Source organism: Phodopus roborovskii, unplaced genomic scaffold (assembly GCF_943737965.1).
Source record: "Phodopus roborovskii unplaced genomic scaffold, PHOROB, whole genome shotgun sequence".
NCBI classification, from domain to species: Eukaryota; Metazoa; Chordata; class Mammalia; order Rodentia; family Cricetidae; genus Phodopus; species Phodopus roborovskii.
Genome location: NW_026126409.1, coordinates 9,723,393 through 9,746,023, shown reverse-complemented (window position 1 = coordinate 9,746,023; position 22,631 = coordinate 9,723,393). Strand labels below are relative to the sequence as shown.

Below are 22,631 nucleotides of genomic sequence, written 5' to 3'. Positions count from 1 at the left end.
CACACACACACACACACACACACACACACACACACTAATGCACTCATGCTGTTAGCATGTGAGGTGGCAGCTGTCAGAAGTGGATCCTCAAGCTATGTGAAGTAGAAACTGAAGTGGATTCAGGCAGGGCTGACATTCCCAAAGGAGGGTGTTTTGCTGGAGTTGGATTCTATAGCTGCCCTTGTAGAAGGGACTAAGGATAAGGACAGCCTGCTTACTTAACTCCCTCAGATCACAATAAAGAGAAGCCCTATGCAGTGCAATGGACAGTACTGGATAGGAAGGGTTGGCACTGAACATAGACATGATTTATTTTTTTAACTTATTTCAAAACTGAAATTCTCTAGACTCAAATCATGTTCTCCCAGACTTCCGGTGTTTTCACATGCAACAGGTGAGTACCCATGACAGATGAGACAGGAACCCCAGTTGTTTGGGGTTATACATACACCCCTGATGGGAGATGTCATTCTGTAAATATGTTTCTTGTATTGGTTAATGAATAAAGCCATGTTGGCCAATAGGAAAGCAAGATAGGTGGGACTAGGAGACAAAAAGGACCGAGGGAAGAGGTAGGAGGAGATTCAAAATGCAGAACTCCGTACCCTCTCTCCAGTAACATATGGAAACACTTAGATTGATAGAAATGGGTTGATATTTAGGGCAGAGATAGCCAGTAAGAAACACTAGTAACAGGCCAACAGCTTTATATCGAATATAGCATCTCTATATGTTATTTGGGGCTGGTGCAGCTGTGGGACCAGGCTGGTGGGAAGATTACTCGTAACACAACCCTCTTGCAATTACACTCTGGGCTGCCTATCCCCTTTGCCTACATGCACTGTGTATACAACTCTTTCCACACAATGCACTTAGGAACCCAAGAAGTCCCTTAGACTCCCTCCTGTGTCAGGGTACACACACCCAGTTTCCGAGCAACTGTATAGGTTTCTCCACCCCTAGAAACAACCAAACTTAGAGTCTTTCTATTCAAGTATATTCTCAGTGTATTAGTGTGAAGATTGATCTGGCCTGGTCTGGTTTAGGGTACATGCTTAGTAAAGCAATTCTGGCCTCTATGTAAACTTTTAGGGAAAAATCTCCCATGTATCATCCTATGCATATGCTCAATTGGACAAACACATTATTAAAATCATATGCATTATGGGAAGAGACTTGGGCAGACCCATCCTGTCAATCAAAGTAGAGAACTACCTAAACTACATCACTAAATAATCAAACATTTTTCCTTCTGCATCCCATGAATGGAAGCCCCAGGCAATAATCCAGGCCCTCATGTACACTCACACATGCCCACCCTGTCTGTCAGTCTCAACTGTGTGACTGCCATAGTCTGCTTTATCACTGTGCTCTGAATGGACACCTATGTTTCTTTTCCAAATCTGTATGTCTCCCTACTTGGAACTTGGAAACACCTGACTGTGGCTCTACCCCTGGGATTACATGGGTGGACAGAAGGCCAAGCCTGTGACAGGACAGCATGGTTTAAAAGGCTTGGAATCTTCAGTGAGCTAAAAAATCAAGCAGGATAGCCAGGTTGGCTGTCAGGTTCATTAGAATGTTACTGTATCAAATCCTGGAGCATTGGTCCCAAAACACACACTAGTGATAGAGTCCACAGTGAGGCTTGCACCTACAAGATGTGCACTTGATGTGGGAGACAAAGAGGCTTTTCCTGCATTGGGGCATCATTTGCCTTTACTAAAATACACAAGCCTTAAGTGCACATCTGATTAATTTGCACTGGTGAATAGACCTGAGTAACCCTCACTTAGCTCACAGTGACAGACTATCCATCACTTCACAGTTCTCACTTGCCAACTTGCAATGAGCAACCCCAGCTGTCACCTGTATATCCAAGAGAATCAACACCAAACAATTTTGGCTAGAATCAAAGAACACACATCATTATGTCAAATAAAATAAGCCAGACCCAGAAGACAAATGTTATATATTTTCACCAGCCTTGGACTTCCGTGATCCTCCTGTCTCTGACTTCCAAGTTCCATGATGATAGTATGTGCCTCTGTACCTAGCTATACATACTCTAAGCCTTATATACTGTATTATCAATATGCCTCACAGAACTGTCCTCATGGAACATTTACTGCAAATATCTTGTTTGCATGACCCTTGTACTTTTTTAGGGATCCTGACTAGGAAGCAAAGACATTTATAGGGTAATTCATAGCTTTCTGACTCACATAATATCCACTATTTGCTGATGCCAGCAATATACATGGAGTCTTCAGAAGGGCCAGTGAGAACAGATTGTATGCAGAGGTTGAATCTGCTCCCCTAGGAAGGGTTACATGGACTCCTTACACTCCTGTGTGAGGCTGATGGATGCACGCCTCTGTTCCTCAGGTTGCATGCAGGGGGGAACTAACCAGAACTACTGTTAAGTCCCAGGGTACAGCTCCCTCTCTGAATCCCATTACATGCCACATTGTTCTTTTCATCCTCAGAAAAGTGTCCTGTTCAGCGCTGATAACTGTTGTCTCTAGAGATGCTCACGCAGAAGGGCCGGCACCGGTGACACAATAAGAAACAAAGAAAGAAAAATGGAAGCCCTGGGGACACTGTCAACTCCAATTTCAGTATTAGTCAGATGTTTCCAACTTAACAGAATCCTTCCACAGCCAGAAAAAAAAAATCTATCAATGATCAATACCAGCTCTTCATAGGGGAGAGCCACCTTCGGAGGCAGATCTGCAGTGTTTTATTTTTGCCTCACATACTTCATTTTAACCAAGCCACTTACTGCTGCCCTTAGCTGATGTTTAAGGTCTGGCATCATGTGAGCCGCATGCGTTAGGGTGATGAATACCAAATACCTCAGTTGGTCTCAGACCTGCATAGGACATTTTTGTCTCATGAAAAGTCAAGAAAATACCAGGACCAGGATGCATGCATGAGCCACTCACTCAATTGTAGGTGCTAAAGAGACAGCTTTTTTCCAGTGCCCATATCTGACTTAGTTCCAGTACCCTCACCTTTAAAACTGTTCTACCAAATGTCAAGAGAAGGTCAGACATGTCAGAGCTTGCTGCAGAGAGTCTGGCTTCTGGGAGTTTCCAAAATGTTATTGGAAATGGTGCCTTCCGATAAATGGAGAGTGACTCAAAGGGCCCTTCCTCCATTGCCCCATAGGTGACATCTGAATCAATGCCCTGCCTATGCAGAGTGTGACTTCCTAAAAGCTCGGATAGGACATTTATCACAGCCTCAACAATGACCATCGTGCAGTGTGATAGTCACTGTGTGTCCACTCAGTGGATTGGCTAGACAAAAATTAGAGTAGCTACCCATGCTGCAGGGATTGCTAGATGAGTAGTCATCTGCCCATTGGAAATGAAGACAAAATCAACCTTTATTTTAAAACTGAATAGCTTCAACACCTCCACCCCCCCTGAATAAAATGGTTGGATCTCGCCTGCCCTGGCCTGGCACGCTTGGGCTTTCTCTCTGTCTCTGCCTTGCTTCCCTCCCTCCTTTGACTTTATACAGGCTATTTACCCTAGGTAACAATGCTCCTTTCTGTTGCTTCAAACATAAAGATCTTGAGAGAAGGCTCAATAGTTAACAGGGCTTGCTGAAAACCCGAGGACCTGACTTCAGCTCTCAGTGCCATATAAGCCAGAAGTCCCACCAATACCCTTAATTCCAGCTCTGAGGGGTCTGATGTCTGGTTTTGGTCTCTATGTATTTCCACATACACTCCTGCCGGTAACATACACACACACAAACACACAAAATAAATCACAAGTCATAGATGCCTCCCTTCATGGGTAAAGGCAATTGCAGCCAAGCTTGAAAAACTGAGGTTGATCCCTGGGACCCATACACATGCACATTTGTATACACAAATATATAAATGGAATAAAAAGAATACAGTAGGCAAAACTGGAAGATGACAAACTCTCATGAAACTCATATTCATGGTACATCAGCACCTATTCTGCTCACATGAAAACACATAGAGTGGCAGTCATGCTGGAGTCTTGCAAACTGAAAGGTAAGTATAATTGTTATATGTGCAAGAGAAGATTAGACACTTTATCTACAGTCACTAAATATACCGCCATGTTAAAACAAGTCAGATCCTAGGACCACAGCAAGCGTTAGCATTCTACTGACAGGAGGTTGTCTCATGATTCACCGGGATGCTTAGTTTCATCATTGCATGTTAATAATCAGAAATTTTAGCTATAGGGATTCAAAATCAATCAGACCTTAAGTGACCTGCCCCCTAGATCTTTCAAGATACATAACTTTTCAACGTGGTACGGAATCTGTTATTACATGTTAAACATTGTTTTTCTTTCAAAAACACAAAAGAATTTCAGGAATGATTTTCTTTCAGAAACATGACGTATCACAAACACACAACTTCTTTATTAGTACGAAGCTGAATGCATGAGCATCCAGTCACACTGGTGTGTGTGTGTGGTGGAAAGTAGTTAGCTGATGGGAGGTTCAGGAAACAAATGGGGACAGAGGTTTGGCTCAGTAGTTCAGACCGATTGCTGCTCTTCCAAGTTTTATTCCTGGTACCCACATCAAAGAGTTCACAATTGCCTGTAACTCCAGTTCCAGAGGACCTAATGCCTTCTGACATCAGCAGGCACTCACATGCATATATATGTACAAATCCACATACATGCAAACACACACTTAAAATTAAAATTTAAAAGAACATAAGAAAATAGTACTCTGCCTTCTGTAAATCAAGCAATATCTGACTACAAAGGTCTTGTTCTCCACTCCCTGCCCCTCCCTCCCTCCATTTCTCCCTCCCTCTTGTCTTCTGTCCTAGGGATGAAACTGCCCTGGGCCTTTGGCACACTATGCTTGGGAGCTCACCGCTGAGATGCAGCCCTGGCCTTTAAATATCTTGTAAAGCTAAAGGTAAATTTCCAGCTGTAACTTTGCTGGGGCTGTGTTGTGCCATATACCCCCTTCCCCCTGAGCCCAGTCCTCCCACAGTTGGCAGCCAGATGTGACATGTTGAGGTGTACACTACCCTAGAAAACTCATTGAGGTCACAAAAGTCAGGCCAAGTGTCACAAATCGATTTGTTCCCTGATTAGCTCCTAAATTCTACTTCATAGAATTTCCTCCATAGAAAATTCATTAGTATCCATCTGATCCAACAAGTTCAATTCTTCTATGACTATCAAAACAATGTTGTTGCCCATCATGGCTGGTTTTGAACCTCAGATAGCGATCTTATAGAAAGCTTTGTTTTCCTTCTAAAATACAAGTTGGTACTGCCAAGTCAGCAAACTATTTCTAGATCATAATCACTTCACCAGGCTTATGAAAAATAATTTGTAATAAAAATGTATCTGAGCTTTCCATGTATAGCAGAATGTGGGTAAGCCTCCAACTAAGAAAAGATAATGGTTTAGACTTTCATTGGATCAAAAAGACTTAGCAACTATAGCCTATAACACCCTGGAAGCTACAGGCTAGACTGCAGCAGACTGTCAAGATAAGCAGCGGGCCAGGAGATTAAGGGATTAGGGAAGGGGATGAGTGAAATCAGACAAGTCACAGCCCTTTGGAGTTAAAGGAAAAGCAAGAAGATAGGCCAGAGACAGGGGAATGCAAAATGGCAGAACAGGTGAACAAATGATAGACCCAGGAGACAGACCCAAACTAGAGAGGCAGGAATGGCTGCCCTGTTTACCAGTCCCCCCGGAGTGTAAATCAGGGAGGGGAGAGGCTTTGAAGATGAGGCATTCAGGCTGTAGATGCCCAGATGCATATGGTATGGAATAACATGAGGCAGGGTGTGTGTGTGTGTGTGTGTGTGTGTAAGAAAGAGATGGTCTGTGTGTGAGAGTGTGAGTGTGTGTGTGGGGGGCACCAGATTGTCCCATAGGAAAACCAGTGGGTCAGTTTCCTGATTAATGACTGACGTGGAAGGACAGAGCCTAGTGTGCACTGCCACTCTGGGCAGGTGGTCCTGAACAGTGAGAAAGCCATCTAAACAAGCCAAGCAAGCCACATGGAGCAAGCCAGTGAGCAGCACTCCTCCATGGCCTCTGTTTTGGCTCCTGCCTTGCTTCTCCTGATGATGGCTGTAACCTGTTAGCAAAATAAACCCTCTCCTCTCCAAGTCACTTTTGGTCATGATGCTTATTACCACAATAGAAACTTAACTAAGACTATTCAGAACCTCTTCAGCAAGGTAGCTAAGTCTCCACTAGAAAAGCCCTCGGTAGGTGACACAGACATTGGCCTACAGTTTCATCATGCCCTAAGCAGAGGGCCCAGCTATGCCTGTCCAGACACCTGTACTGTAGATATTGTGCATGATGAGTGAATCTAAGACATACAAGTCTGAGGTGTTTCAGAGCAACAGATACTAAATAAAACTACTAAAGCAATCCATAGGAACACGAAAATGAATCATGGAAAGTACCAAATTTTAAAAATTTTTTAAAGTTATCTTTTCCTGACAATAGACAGGAAAAGAGGAAGCAGGATAAAGGAAATGTGGGGGTGCTTTGGAAAGTGTCTTGGCTACAGATATTTTACTCAGTGGGGGTTGCAGCAGAAGACACACACACACACACAGAGAGAGAGAGAGAGAGAGAGAGAGAGAGAGAGAGAGTACAAAGGATAGCATTTTCAGTAGAGACAAAGCTTTGAGCAAAGACATGTAGTTAATCAGGTGCAATATGCATGCAGACAGACACAGGCATCTACAGCAGAGAACATGGGTCAAGGGGGTATGGGGGATATTTGACAAAAATCTTGACACTGAGCACCATGGTAAGGAAAGGTGGTTTCTGAGTGTGGGAACACCACTGCAGTAAAAAGCACCTTCTTGTTGATAACAACATATAAGTTCAATAGAGGAAGAAGGAAACAGAGAGAGCCCCATGTACTAGATTACTGTTCATCAAGTGGCATCCAGCTCAGTTCTGTTCAAGTAAGCATTGCCCTGCCCCCTCCCACCCACATACACAGAGCAGAGCAGTAACCTTCTCTAGCTCTACAGTATTCACAAAATTAGGACTTTAAATATGTAGGGATGGAGGATACCGGAACTTGATCGCACACAAGCAAGAAGCGTGATTATCCACTCAGAAGACATTGATAAAAGAGCAGGGACCTTGACACAAAAGAGTCAGCTGTCTGCCTATAGCCTGCTGAGTCTTGCAGTGAGTAACCAATGGGATCAGAAAGACTTGCAAAAGAAATTAGACTAAGGGAGAGGTGAGGGAAAGACTTGGAATGGCTGGTCAACCTCTCCACCCCCCAAAAATTTCCCAGATGGGAGTGAGGTTTCCCAGGAGCCTGAACAGGGCCATCCTGCTTAGCTTTGCATCACATCTGCCTTTCAGGACTGAGGTCGACCTTCATGTGAGGAGATCAGAGAGTACCCAGTGGCAGACACTGGGCTTCTTGCTGAGATGGAAGGATTTTTATCATTGCTTGGAGAAAGTCAGACAGTCCTTACCAGCTCATTCTTACACGGACTGCATAGACCAACCACACAAAAAATACCAGCATTTTTATGGAAACACAGGTGATGTTCTTAGGCCCTGTTGTGAGTGTTGGATGAAGAAACACAGTTCAGCAGTTTGTACATGGCCCTTCTCGAATTGAGCCCCTGTGGGCCCGCTCTCCCTCCACAGAATGGATATGCTGGCTGGCAGAGGCAACAACTGAAGCCCTGGCTGATGAGGCACCAGCTTCCCACCAATACGTCTCTGCCCTATTATGTCTGTCCCCTTTCATATCACACAGACTCTACTACGTTTGTTCTGTTGTTAATAAGAAAACAGGAAATGGGGGGGGTGATTTTCCCCCCAAGTTCAGCATAGTAATTTCTGAAAATGTAAATTAATTGAATTCTTATGACATGTGATAATTGAAAAGATAATAAAAGCTGGCGATTCACTTGGAGATCCCTCTGGGAATTCAAATAAAATGACTCATTTTAATTACAATGATGCAGGATCATGATAAAAATCTTGGATTCTTTTAAAAAGCTTTAATTTAATAAGTAGGGATGACCTCAGAAAATCTGCTTATCGCATTTAGTTTGTTTATGATTTTATTAGACTTATTTACTTATATCTTTGTGTGGGGGTTAATGGGTGTGTATGTGTGCGAATATGCCACATATTCGCCAAGTCTAAAGACAACTTGCCAAGGCTGGGTTTCTCCTACTGTGTGGATCCTGGAGGTTGGATTTGGGTCATATAAGTCTTGGTGTAAAGTACCTTCACCCTGAACCACAAAACCAGCACACACACATTACATTTTCAAGGTAAATATGAGCATATTAGTATAAAAATATTTATAATTATTTAATATACCTGAATGATTTATTTAGTAAAATTTAATGTCCACAATGTATCCTTGAAGTTCCTTCATGATAAAAATATGATATCATAAACAATTTAAAAAATAGCAAAGCACTGAGTCTTTCATGTAGCAGGTTTGAAGCCCATGTGAATTTTGGGAATAAATTTCACTTTGGTATCTGTGGGTGCCCATAAACATGGCTACACTCCATCTTGGCATAAGGACAAGAGAGTTCAAAGCTGTCAGCAAGTCACAAGACCTAAAGGTTAAAGGTGTGGCTACAGAAGGATGTATCAGCTGGCTGTCTTAGTCTAAATAACAACAGACCTGAATCTGAGGTGTGGCTACTCCTGACCTCAAGGCTAGGGAACAAGAAGTTGGAGCTAAGGTGTGGTTACTGAACCCTTAGGATAAGTGAGGAAGAAAAGTCTGTTTGTTTTATATACACGATGCTGTGTTCCCCTTTTTGGTTATGGTATATAAGAGTAGTGAAAAATAAACTGGTGGCATTTCAGTATTGATTGATCTGCCCTCCTGGCCTTTATTCTGTCTCTCTGTCTTTCTTTATTATCTATAGCTAGCCTTTCCTTCATCCACACTCCCCCACTCAGGTACAGACTTGGGGCTGCTTGGCTGGCTCCGATTGCAGCCCAGCAAAGATAGCTCCCAACAGGTATCAAATGTCATACTGATACAATGTTCTGAAAGTTCATAATCTGACAATTATTTTGTCCTACTTTCTCTGAGCATTTACAGGTTGCAATGAGTATGACATGTTCTCTGCAAACCTTTGACAATTTTACCAGGAAAGCCACCATGGACCCAGCATCTTGAGTCCCGACAGTCACCACAGGCTTATTTACACTACTGTCTCCAGGTAACTGGTGAGAAAGTTGAAGTCCATGGATGCAACAGCAATCACAAAGTTACAGCAACACATGGTGCAAAGTTGTAGCCCACACTGGCTCTCCATAGATATATCAACATGCCGTGTAAAGCTGTAAGTCACATTGCACTCTCATGGCAGTGTGTTTATCAAATAATGCCCCCTCAAAGGGCTTTATTAAAATGATAAAGAGCTATGCTATGATGACCTGCAGGGAAAGCACAAGAGAAAAGCAGATGGTGTTCCCAGAATGTGGTTCTTTGCCTAAACCCCCTATTGACCCAGACTGGAATAATCTACGTTTGATGATGAAACCCATAAGAGACCTGACCCTTTGATTTTTCTGGAAGTGTGGAGAAATTTCATCTTAACCTACACTGAAGATCCCACACACAGTCTCTGTGGCACAAGTGACATGATGGTGGTATCAGGAGGGATGTTAAAGATGCATCAGTTCAGCCATGTGCAAAAACAATCAACTGTAATAGTTGTTTGTAGTTGTAGCTCACAGCTATGAGCCTCCAATTCACACTCATGGTACCTGGGATATAAGTACCATTTATTACCCAAGAGCAACCTGAAGTGCTGGGACTCTGGTTAATTTTACAGCATGTTCACCATCTCCCAAGGCATCCTGCACAGAGTGCATGAAATTGCTTTCTTACAAGGAACTAACTTGTGTTCCTCTGTGATTGACAAGCCCAGTCTTTTCTTACACATCAGATCACATGGTGAACAAATGTGAGACCCAGTAGGAAGGACAAGCTGTAAGTTGCTGTCCTACAGAGCCAATACTGCAGCCATCAAGGATGTCTTGGCTTTGGGTGTCTCCTCTGTACCTCTGTCACTAGGTTTCCGGTCACTTGATGTCTTTAAGATTTAGGGTCCTGATGTGTCCGGGCCCCATTTTTTAAAGTGACAGAGGTCCAAATTAAATTCCCTGTAGTGGAGTTTCTATCCCTTGTTAAACTCCCTGTGGTAGGTGTTATGCCCTTGTGTCAGATTTCATACTTCCCAGTCATTCAGGGTCTGGGTTCGTGGATGGGAAAGGATTGTATCAGTTACACTCTTAGCAACAACCATACCTGCCTAAGACCTCTAGATGCTTCTTCCTTGTAAGCTATGACTATTCATAGACTAATCCCTATCCCTGCACCCTCTCCAAGAATGGAATGCAATGAAATTCACAATTCCTAATCACAGCTCAAACTTTCTGAGGATCAGCCCCCATTGGAGGCCACCAAGAGTCTCCCCATTAGAGCTAAATATGAGTCTATCAACCAGAGACACCAGAGCTTGAGAGTAGATTGGAGAATTGGGTGCAGAGTGTAAGTACATATTTCTCATTACGTAATGCTACTCTTTCCATTTCCAATTTCCGTTTCCACAAGGGCTACCTGTGTTCTTGGGGAAGGCATTTCCTCTTAGCTTGCTGAAGTCCCAAAGCACAAAAAGCCTTTTCCTAACTCTGGCCCTCTGGAGGAAGAATTCCCCAGAGCATGGCAATGCTTGGCAGACTTGACATCAAGTCTTATCTTTAATAATTTTAAATTAATATAAAAGCAACTGTGTTTCTAACAGTCCTTGTATTTGAATAAGAAGTGAATAATTATTTAGTAGAGTGATTTTGTAGTTGTCCTGGAACATTGAAAACTAGTTCCTAAAAATCCCAAAGCTGTAGTTAGCATCTTACATTTTACACCAGTTCTACAGAAATCCACTCATCCACCAAACACAGAATTCTTGCTTAAAAATGGTCCTATATTTGACTGCTTTTTTTTTTTTTTTTTTTTTTTTTGGTATTTTACCAAATTGTCAGTTGAGCCAATAATTTCTGCTACAGTCACTTACAGGTTACTACAGTGAAGAAAAGGAAGACAGGAGGAGAGGATATTCTCCTAGAAGCCTGCATCGACCAGCAGTTCTCTCACTAGGATGGCGAATGAAGAGGGACATAATTCTTCATCAGAGGGACTTAGAGCAGGGAGGTGTTGCTGTTTAGTATTATGAGGCCAACAGAGCAAGTAGATTCTAGATTCATGGATCTAATAACTGTGGACACAGCTATAAATCTTACACTGTTGTGGGGATGTAACCAGCTCTTTCATAAGGAAGTCAATGCAGTGGGCATGCCTACATGAAAGTAGAGCTGTCATGTGACCAGGATGCATCCCTCCTGAGTAAATGTGTCTGAAGGACTCTAATTCAACATACCACAGAGATCCCTGCACACTCATCTTTATCACTTTCCTACCCACAAGAGCTAAGAAATGAAACCATGCCAGCTGTTTATCAACACATGAATGGATAAAGAGAAATGGGTTTCACATACACAATGGAAATTTTATTCAGCCATTAAGAAGAGTGAAATCACATCCTGGCAGAAAAACAGATGGGCCCGAAAGTCACCACATTACCCAAATATCTAGACTCAGGCATATACAGCATTTTCTCACATGTAAATTTGTGTGTGCATGTGGATATGCTCATGTTTGTTAGTAATATGAGACACAGAAATGGGGCCATGAGCAGGGAAGAAGTGACACTGAGGAAGGAAGGTCAAGAGAGGGTAACAGACTCCATTTCAATGGCATCATAGGGGATGACAGTTCGGACGGGAGAAGGGAAGCAACGGAGGCAGGTGTGATGGGGGGGGCATGGGATGTATAAGGTCACAGTACTGTGACATGTATGTATACTGTATGAGGATTCAGGACTGGAGAGAAGGCTACAAGGGTAAAGGTACTTATTTGAAAGCCAGATGACATGAATTCAATGCTCAGAACCCATGCAAAGTCAGAAGGTAAGATCCACTTACCTGTGCTTCCTAAGTGCTTGAAGACATGTGCCATCATGCATGGCTAAATTTATTTATTTAATTTTTATGTGTGTATGTGAGTCTGTTTGGGCATATATGGATCACATGCATGAACCTTCAAGGGCCATAAGAGGGTATCATATCCACTGGTACTGGAGTGGCAGGTGGTTCTGAGCTGCCATGTAGGCGCTGGGAACTGAACCCAGGTCCTCTGCAAGAGCAGTAAATACTTTTGGCCACCGAACCATCTCTCTAGCCATCACATGATAATAAAAATTTTCAAAAAAGGATTTTTTTTTTAAAAAAGCAAGCACCTCTACAGTACTTTCCATATCCAGCTCCAAATGACACAAATATTAACTAATTTAATCACTCAAATAAATAAGCAAATGTTAGTTACTTTTCCTGCCGCTGTGGCAAAATTCCTGATGAGACGCTACTTAGAGGCAGTCAGGGTTCCTCTGGCTCATGGTTCTAGGACACATGGTCCATTGTGACAAGGCTAGCATGGAGGCAGGAGTGTGGAGCCATAGATCACACCCAGCCAACAGTCAGGAAGCCTTCCCACAGCTCGCTTTCTCCCTCTTTGTATGGCAGCACTCCACAGCTCATGGAGCAGGGCTCCCCACAAATACCACACCTCTGCCCTTCATGTACAACATCTCATTTCTGCGTGTACTGCAGACCCTGGCAAAGGCCAGTACCATGTGCAGATTGGCAGCTGAGCATGCCAATCACCCAGCACTGCTGGCCTCTGATAGACTGTGTGTGCTCTCATGAAATTATCCTTTTCTTCCCTGTTCATGTGGAGAGCAGACAGAGCACAATGAATCCTTAACCTCAATGCTTTTCTGTTTGAAGGCAAAGCCATCTGAAACTTGATGGATCTGGCTTGAGCTAGTGCAACAATTCAACTCAAGTATTTGCTTTTTCTTTTCTTTCTTTATTTTTTTTCCAGTTTCAATGAAAACACAATCTGAGTGTGTAAAGTATCAGAGGCTTCAGTTCTACCATTAATGTTAATTAAACCATAGGTTTCCTAAGAGAAGGGAGAATTCTTCCTTGGTAAACCAGGCCATGGGCACCTTGAGAATGGTGATCAGGTTCAGCACATGCTTTCCCCAATGTATGATGGGAAGTGCTCTAACAGGAAACATGGTTCCAGAACCCAGATCTTGATGTCTACTTGACATAGACTGTGTACAGACTCCCTGAGAGTTAGGTTTAGCTAACAAGAAATGCTCACATACTGGATATTTGGGTTTGAAGAAAACAAAAAGGATCAGCCTCTAAGGAGGGAAAGGGAGAGAACATTCTCCATGAAAAGCCATTACTGTAAGCTGTGTTATTCATTGTCCACATTCCAGAGTGGGCAGCATGCCAGAGCTGAGTCGATGTGAGGACAGTTTTCCCGGTGTGATAGCCAACCCCTCACCTGCTAACCAGAGTTTCTTCTCTGTGTGAACTATGTGTCAGAGACCAGGTCTTCTATGTGTGTACAGCACTTACACCCACGATGGAAAGGGCCAGGCTAGGCAGCTGCTGGATTTGTGTAGCTATGTTCACTGAACTGGACTGATTTCTGATAACAGGCAACAGCTGCTACATAATTAAAGGTGCCCAATCATGAGATATAAAATCTCGAGAACTTGGTGATTAAGGTCCTTTAAATTCTAAAGTGTTCTGCATTAAGTCAGAGCATGGTTTAGTGTCTCACCAACACTAGAAGAGAGTTCTGAGAAATGGCCAGTATTTTAACTGCCTGTTATGTAGTTGTTAACTTGAACCAGCTACCAGCATAGTACGTGGAAGTAATATATATACATATATATACATATATATATGTATATATATATGCATTATTATACTGTCCATTAAAAAAATCTGTCCTACTTGGAAGGCTTCATTAAAGTGAAGTAACATGACATAAATCTTGGACTATGTGCTGTGGTCTCAACATGAAATGCCCCTCACAGATCCAAACATTGGAGTTTTGGCTGACAGATGATAGACAGTGAAGTAATCAGATCCTCAGAGCTTCGACCTCATCATTTGATCAATTCATCAAGATCTTCATAACAGCATGGTGTTGGGGTGAAGGTGGCTGGAGGGGTGCATCCTTGGGGGCTGTATCTTGCCCTTCCGGCACTCCTTTGTCCATCTCCTGTCCCTTGGGGTGTGAACTACCCCTCCCTGCCCCGACGGGCCGTCACCTCTAAGTCCTTCGGTCAAATAGAGCTTTCCTCTTTCAAGTTGCTAGTATCTAATCTGCTCACAGTGACACAGACTTCACAGACACAGAGTACTGCAAGTGTAGAGTTTTGTAGGCAGAAAGGAAGAGGTTTGAACCCAGCTGCTGAGTAGAAGGACAGGCTTTCACAGGAGAGTGCTGTGTGGCAGCATTGTGAGGGCCTGGCATCCCCATTCTACAAGTTAGGACCTGGGTATCCTCGGCCAAGGTAATCCGTGTCTCCTCTTCATACCTACAAACAATATGCTGAGAGATATCTCTCCCACGGTAGCTGCTAGAACTCCAAGGGTACTACATGCAGGGACCTCCAAATGACATCTGTTGGCCATCCCTACTATACACGAATGCTAAGTAGTAGCTGCTCTTGTTACCTGATCAGGCGTTAACAGAGAGAGCTGAAACAGTAAGGAGTGGATTGTGACCTTGGCTGCTGTCTGATTTCAGGGTGTGATAAACTGACGGCACGTGTGAAAACATAAGAATGAGAGCAAGGCTTTAAGAATGTCTCAGACAATCATTCTATAAATTGTAATGAATTTATAATTATAGGGAGAAAGAATGAGGGTAGACTCACAAGCTCATAGTTATTATAACCATGAATTAATGAGAAGCTGAGTGGATTGGCTCTTTGGAAATGGGCTGAAATACATGTCACTCTCTGCACTGAGAGCTTTTGCATTTGTGCCTTCTCTGATTCGATATGCCAGCCACTTAAATATATTTAGTGTCCCATTTAGTCCTCAGATAACCTTGCAAGGCACTGTGCTGTATTATGGTATCTACCTAGAGATGTGAATGGGACCTGGTTTGGAAACCAGAAGATTTAGTGACGAAGTCAAGAAGAACCCTTCTGGCGTTAGGGTGGCTCCTAAGCCAGAGATCCAGTGATGGGCCTGCAGAGCCAGGAGCTTGTGGACATTCAAACACACGTGATAAAAACATGATGAAAGTAGAAATTTTGAGACGGGGTGGGCTGTCAACACTAGGGCACCTGCTGGGGACCTAACATTAATGGCATCATGCTATTTTCACTGCCCAATAAAAACACAAACAAAATCTGACATTTTCCTTTCTTCGTCTTATGCAGGATTTGGGGCTACCTAGTTTTGCCTATGGTTTTATGCCTGTGAATATGTGAAACTACATAATAAATGCAAATTACAGTTATCTTTTGAACTTTTAAAAATAGTGAGCCTATCTGAATGATCCAGGTAAACCTGCTGTGATTACACAGGGCCCTGTAAGTTGACAAAGCAGACAGAAGGACTGATCAAAGAGGTGAAATTACAGAAAAGTGGCAAAGCATGTGTGGTGTGAGGGGGTCTGGGCCCACCTAGATTTACCTTGAAGATGGAAGAGACTCTGGTCTAAGGGATGTCAGCTGTGGTAAGAGCAGTTCCCGTGCAACATAATTTTCATCCCTTCCCTTGAGCCCCAAACCTGACTTCTGACCCACATAAACGTGAGGTGAGGTAAGATGGTGTGTCAATACTCTTCTGACTACTGAATGTGCAGCAATGTGCTCTCACAGCAAGAGAGAATTAACACGCACCCTATAGGCAGTTACTCAGCACTTCCCACATTTCTCTCTGCCTCAAACATACATTTAAAACCTGATTGTTTCTCACCATGTTCTTGTTCCACTTTGGTCCGAGCCACCACCATCCCCTGCCTAGCTTACCCCAGGACCATCTCACTTGTTTCCTTTTACAGACTCCTCAAGGGGTCTTCATACCCTCTGTTCTGTCTCTGCTGCACTGCTGGTCTTGCTGCTCCAGCAGCATCCAGGACAGGGGCATCCTTTCCCTTGGGACACCATCAAGGATGCCCTTCATATGTTTCTGCATAGTGGTCTCCCTGCCCCTTCAGGGAGCTTTCCTAAGCATATGTCATCACTGATCACACTATGTATTCCTGTGATTTTGTTCATGGCTGCTAACAGCACTTAGTGGATTGAGGTGTCTGGGAGATGGACGCCTCCTTCGGAGGACATGAGTGCATGGACATTTCCTGTGATATGACACTTGGTGTTGGTTTTATTATTATAACCCCCATCTGGAGAATCTCAGTCACACCCAGTCTTCTTAATGCCGAGACAACACCAGTAGACTCTTGGTGCACCTGCTTGCAGTTCATATCCCCCTACTCAAACCATTTAAGAGCTAAATATCCAGAGCTGTTCTTTGCTGCAAATGACTTGCAGAATGTACAGGTCCCTTTTAGGAGTGTTGCGGTAGCCCCACCCCCAAAGAGATTCCCTGGAAATCTCGTTACACTTAAATGAACAGAGATGCTAAGGCATATCCACAGGGAAGAGAAACAAAGGGGACGTTCCAGAATATACTCTGATTACAAAGCACGGCTCCGTTCCCATGCTGCTCACCCCAGCTAGCCATCTGATTGTGTCCAGGCGACTGTGGCTGCTCAGCTGCTCTGTGACCCACAGCAGCATGCTCCCCTTGCTTCCCTCACAGGTCAGAGCTTAAGATTAAGATCAAATGCCTCCTGAACCACATTCCCTTAGCAGCTTTCCCCATGTGCCACCACTCTTCCTGCTTCACTCCACTTCTCACTCACTGTGTTCTTGTCTTCCTCTATGCTGGGTTTTTCCTCCCTTCTGCCTAGACTTATTTTCAAGAGAAAATTCACCCTCCTCCCTGTCTTCTGATCACCAATTATAGCATGGTTTTCACCTGTCACAACTGCTTTAAATGGAATGATTCCAGTTGTGTGCTGTGAATGATTGCGGGAAATATGACTGTACAATGTTTTAGGGAAGAAATATATAAAAGAGCTTGCTTTAGTCTACGATTTATTATTCCATCACTGTTAATTACTTTTAAAACAATAGGCAGCATTTTTAATGTCTATGGGTTTTTCAGGTAAGGGGCTTTACAATTTTACACACTTTTGTGTCTCATTACTTTTCCACCAATATGGGGATAAGGTGTAAAGACCTCCATGCTATGTACATTTTCTATGGCAACAGCTGAGAATGAAGAAGGTAAATGGCTTTAATCTTCTACTTCACCCTCCCGGGAAGCCCAACACAGGAAGGAAGGACCAGAGAGTATAAGAAACAGTTCCTCTTATTGGTGTGGGTATAAACTCCAAGAGTAGGAGCTGTTAAGTGTCCAGTTACAAATATGAACAGTATGATGGGAAACATCACGGCCATCAGCATAGAGATTCAGGTATGGTCACAAGAATTTATCCTTTCAGGTGTAAATGGGATTAGATTAAAGCTTTCTCAGGATGCACCAGACGATGCATCCAGTGCTGCATGTAAAAGTGTAAAGCATGCACATTTAAATGAGATATTCAACTTCCCAGCAAGGAGCAGTTTAAACTGGCATGCACACACAAAAGGGTGGAGAGTGTTCTTATAGCCATGGCTGCATAGAGCTGGTTCTGTTGTGTAAGCCCTTTTCAACTCTGCACCCGACCGACCATGGCCTCACCAGCTGAGTCCTTGAGGCACCTGGCATGCACTAGATCTGCTGGCTGCCTGCGGCTTTCCTTGGAAGGTGTGCTGGGTTCTCCACTACAGTTTAGATGCCATTCTCACAGTTCCACACATTTCCCTCTCTGGAGCTACCTACCCTATCTTGTCACTTTGCTGGTCCTCTGCCCCAGCTTCAGAGTTTGCTAGAATTTTGTGTGGGCGTCTCCAAGGCCAGGTTTTTCTTGCATTTTCCCCCCATTTCACTAACCACACCCACACACATGCACTACAGCAAGATCTTATGAAGCTGAATTTGTAGCTTAGTCCCCCACTGGCCCATGGCTTCATTGGCTTCTGCGTGTTTGGGCAGTGTGCACTGAAACGAATCCCGGGAAACAACTTCCTAGGTTGCCCCCCTCCTCCCACCATGTGAGCAGGAGCCCAGAGGAACTTATTTTTCAAGAGAAAGTTTTCAAAGATTTTCATCTCCTTGCAGCTGCAACAGGCAGGATCTGGCTCACTACAGAGATACCCCCAAGGACTGTTTCCTAGCGTCTAGTGAAGAGTACATGTCTTCTTTTGTTGGGATCAATCTCTTCTGGAATGGAGGCTTCCTTAACTTGTACTTTGCACAGGCTTTCCTGACCAAATTCCAGATTTTGGATCTTTCAGTTATGCTTTCCATTTCTAATTCTCACTGAAAAGTAGAGAGAAACTATGCCATAGCCAGAAGACAAATGCCTTTGGCATTTCTTCTAAATAGATAAATTAGCTATTCACCTTTAAATATAGCCTGCCACAAAGTCTCAGGACACAGAAAAAATACATACATGTTTTCATCAGAACTGGCTATTCAACTCATCTCATGGGGTTTCTCAGATCTACAAAAGGCATGATTCCTATGACTTATTACTTCTAGCTAGGTCCCACCTCCTATAGCTGTCATTCTCAGAAGGGGACCAAGCCTCAAATACATTGCTCTGGATGGGAAAATTCTATCATGGCATACATGCAGAAATAGAGCGTTCCTCTCACATTAAAACTTTGAAAAAGTAGATTGTAAAAGCCATGACCAAGAGCAGAAAGAAACTCACATGTAAAAATATGTGAATAGTGATGAAATTAATCACGTGAAGACAAATGGGATTTTGAACAGGCATGTTTAAGAAATTTTCACACCATAACACAGGATTCAAAAAAAAAAAAAAAATGTCAAAGCCATCTAGGAAAAAAGGAACGAATCTGGCAGAACCACTACCCCCCAGCTTCAAAGCTTACTACAAATACCGCAGCAGGCTAAAAATAGACACAGATTAATGGGTGGAGCAGAGAGCCCCAAATAAACTCAGAACTCATCACCAACTGGGAAGAGTGCACTCTGAACATACGATGCAGGGAAACTGAACGCCAGCATACAGAACTCACCCATCCTGGGGCAGAATCGGCCCTGCACAAAAATAATCTTAAAAGGAACCAAAGACCCAAAGGTAAGACCTGAGACTATTTGCCCACTACACGAACTCAAGGCAAAGTCATAATACCAGCCTAGGAAATGATTTTTTAGAAAAAATTTGTTCAACCTTTAGAACCTTTAGAAATTCTAATTTTGAAGAGACTGACTTTGCCACCATATCTATGTGCATGTGAGGGAAAAATGAGGAGAATAGTCATAGCCATCATCTCAGGGAGTGGTTACCCACCTTGCTAATACTGTGACCTGTTAGTACAGTTCCTCATGTTGTGGTGGCCCCCAGCCATAAAATTATTTTGGTGCTACTTCATAACTGTAATTCTGCTACTGTTGTGAATTGTAAATATTTGCTGTGTAGGCTATCTGATATGCAACCCCTGTGAAAATGTTGTTTGACCTTAGGGGTCATGACCCACAGGTTGGGAACTACTGGTCTAAGGCCACACATGTGTAGATAAGTTTCTTGTTAAGAATTAAAGTATGCAACTATAAAAAAGTTGCTTGCCTTCAGGATAAGTAATTCCCTTTCAGGCAATATGTAAATATTTCACCAAAACTTTGCTTTTTCACATATCACCTAAGTGACTCTTAACTTCTCATGTCATTGTGGAAAGAACAGTTTTTAAAAAGACTTTGTTATCTCTCTAGACAACATCATACAGTAAGAAGCCCCGTGGAGAAGACGTACCCTCTTTGTCATGGTGGTTGATGATGGCATCCTGAATCCTGTCAGCAAGGCTGAAGTGGACCCTCTGGCTCTTCCCAGGCTTGGTTCTCTTCCCTTCCTGCTTTTGGAACACTTTCTCTCGCTCATAGTAGGCTTTGACTTGCTCAGAGCGCATGCGCTTCACCAGACGCTGCCGCTGGCCCAGGGGAAGGGACTCCAGCAAGCACTGGTCAATTTCCATCTCATGGGATCGAAAAACGTTACATAGCTGGTAGCAACCTGAAAAAGAAAAGAATAAAGAAAAGTCACTGGATATATTCTTACTTCCTGACAGTAGCATAACACACATTCAGACACAATAATGAACATGGCCATGACAGATTACATGTTGTCTATTACAATGCTTGGTACTATAATGCCCACTGCACCCCTGAGTCTGCAATACCCACTGCATTCCTGAGTCTGTAGCATCCACTGCATTCCTGATTCTGCAACATATGCTGCAACTACCCACTTTAAGCAAAGGGAAGCAGGCAGAGAAAAGTGATGGAAGTATCAACTAGCCGCCCTTCCCAATGACCTCAGCAGGAACAGGGATTAGTGGCTCTTACAGCATGACAATCTTCTGCATAGAAAGCCTGTTTAATAAGAGCCCCAACTGAAGCAGTAGAGGGTCTGAAACGGCTCATCAGTATTAAGGAGAGGGTCTGAGAATGCTCATTAATATTAAAAGGGGAGTGTTTTCAACTTTCAGGTCATTCAGAAAACTGCACCTTGTTTGGCTTATTGACTGTGAGCTCCTGACAGTCTGGCTTCTGTGACTGTCCTGACTTGTCATTAGATACCCAGGGAAGTGTCAAGCCACAGGAAAACCTGCAGAAGGAAGCAGTATAGCTGGAGGCTGTGCATTGATGAACAAGGTGTTGACAGAGAGGGTAATCTAACAGTGGTCTTCTGGTTCTTAGCTCTAAGGAAGGGTCACTTGGTGATGCTGTCTAAGCAGTGACAAGCATGATACACCAATTAATCTTTTACAGACTTCCAAAGGGATCATCAAAAGTGATGAGTCAACGGATTCCCTATGTCCTCACAGCCACAGTTGCTAAACTTCAAATACACACATACTCAATTCTGGTATATTTCCTTTTTGCTAGTTTTTTAGGTTAGCACACAAAGTAATGTGTTTCCTTGTGACATTTTCATGCATGTCTCAGTATAATTTATTTTAATTTAGGATTTTAACATATTCTATTGTTAAATAGTACCACACCCCTTGGGTTTTAATCATCTACAAGTTGATTGTAGTCTAAAAGTGTTTGATGTGCTGTGCTATCTTTTGTGATTACAGGAGAATCAACAGCAAACTGTGTAAGAGAGTTTGCTAACCTGTTAGCTAACCTGTTGCAGACAGCAGTTAAAGAAATAGAAGATTTATGTAGCTACTGTGTATCTGTGACCTCTATAAGCAGGACACTAAACATGGGATGACGTACATGGCTATTAGGCAGGGACAAAGACATGAGGTGGGCTGCATCCCATCACTGAAAACCTTTCTCCATGTCTGACTTCCTCATGACAAAGTCCCCAAGGCTCATCAGGGCAGTGACAGGGCCAAGACTAATAGGGACTGGTCTCTTTGCTTACCCTCTACCTTGTGGGGAACTTCACATGGACAGACAGGTCTCTACTGTCACTGGACACAATATACAGATGAGTACATATAGTAAGAATGCCTGCAAAAGCATAGAATGTATGCTTATTGCTGTGGCAGGAAGGGATCTGCACAAAATTAGGCCATTTCCTTGGAAAAAAAAATAAAAGCTATTTCCAGAGTTGCAGGCCTGGCCTGCACTGCTCTCACAGTTTACACTCTTGTTACCTCTTCTAAGCACCTCTAAGCACTGTGCTCATGGAGGTCACTTGTCACCAATGGCCACACTTAGATCCCACTGCCACTGCCTAGAAGGGAACCTCACACAAATGAGTGCTTACTTTGACTTGACTGAGCCAGGCATGGTTGACTGAACCATGGTGGTTGATCATTGGTGGTTGGGAAATTCTCATTGCATCAGCCAAGGTGCTACTGGGCTTTTATTTATTTTTCCAGAATGCTAAATTGTGCAATAAGAACACTAACATTACCAAATAAAAACCTTCACCTTTCCTAGCTACAGAGTGGTGCAAGGGATCTTTGATTTGTACTTTTTTTTTTTTTAATCACAGTATAGATAACCAAACATGCTCAATTTCCTGCACCATTGTGATGTCAAAGAAGAAAACATCACAAAAAATATTTTTTTTTATTACCATCCTTTGACCAAAAGTTGGAAAACACTCCAGTCATCGGGTAAACCACCCTGTGGTTCTATTGAGGTGCTATAGTACATAGTGGCATTTTAGGTGACATTTTGTGACTCATTAAGACCCTTCTGGATGTTTTCACAAGTTAAGCTTATCTATACAAAGATAAGTTGTGTCCCATGGAGGCTTTCATCTTTGAATACCTTGGGCTGACCCACACCCTGATGTCACAAAGGTGGCATAGAAGTATGGCTTGCCTGTCCCCTGTGACTGATGGCTTTTCTCAACTTTTGAACCAGACTTTGAAGTATATTTTTCTTTCGTAAATGGGGCTTCACACAGTTAGGAAAGAGTGAAATCTGGCAACAGGCTCAGCATACTATTGGCATAATTGGGGATATAGAGCTTTTTACCCAATTTCCCAAACAAAAAGGGAATCT

The 22,631-nt window shown here is 43.0% G+C and overlaps 1 protein-coding gene across 1 annotated transcript in view; it reads right to left on the bottom strand.

Moving 5' to 3' along the window:
- Myo16 (myosin XVI) overlaps positions 1-22,631 on the bottom strand; it is a 335,766-nt gene that overhangs the window by 295,247 nt on the left and 17,888 nt on the right. Inside the window, exon 2 of the mRNA XM_051181974.1 lies at positions 19,912-20,169. Within this exon, the coding sequence (XP_051037931.1) occupies positions 19,912-20,169 (258 nt within the window). The remainder of the gene's footprint in view (positions 1-19,911; positions 20,170-22,631) is intronic.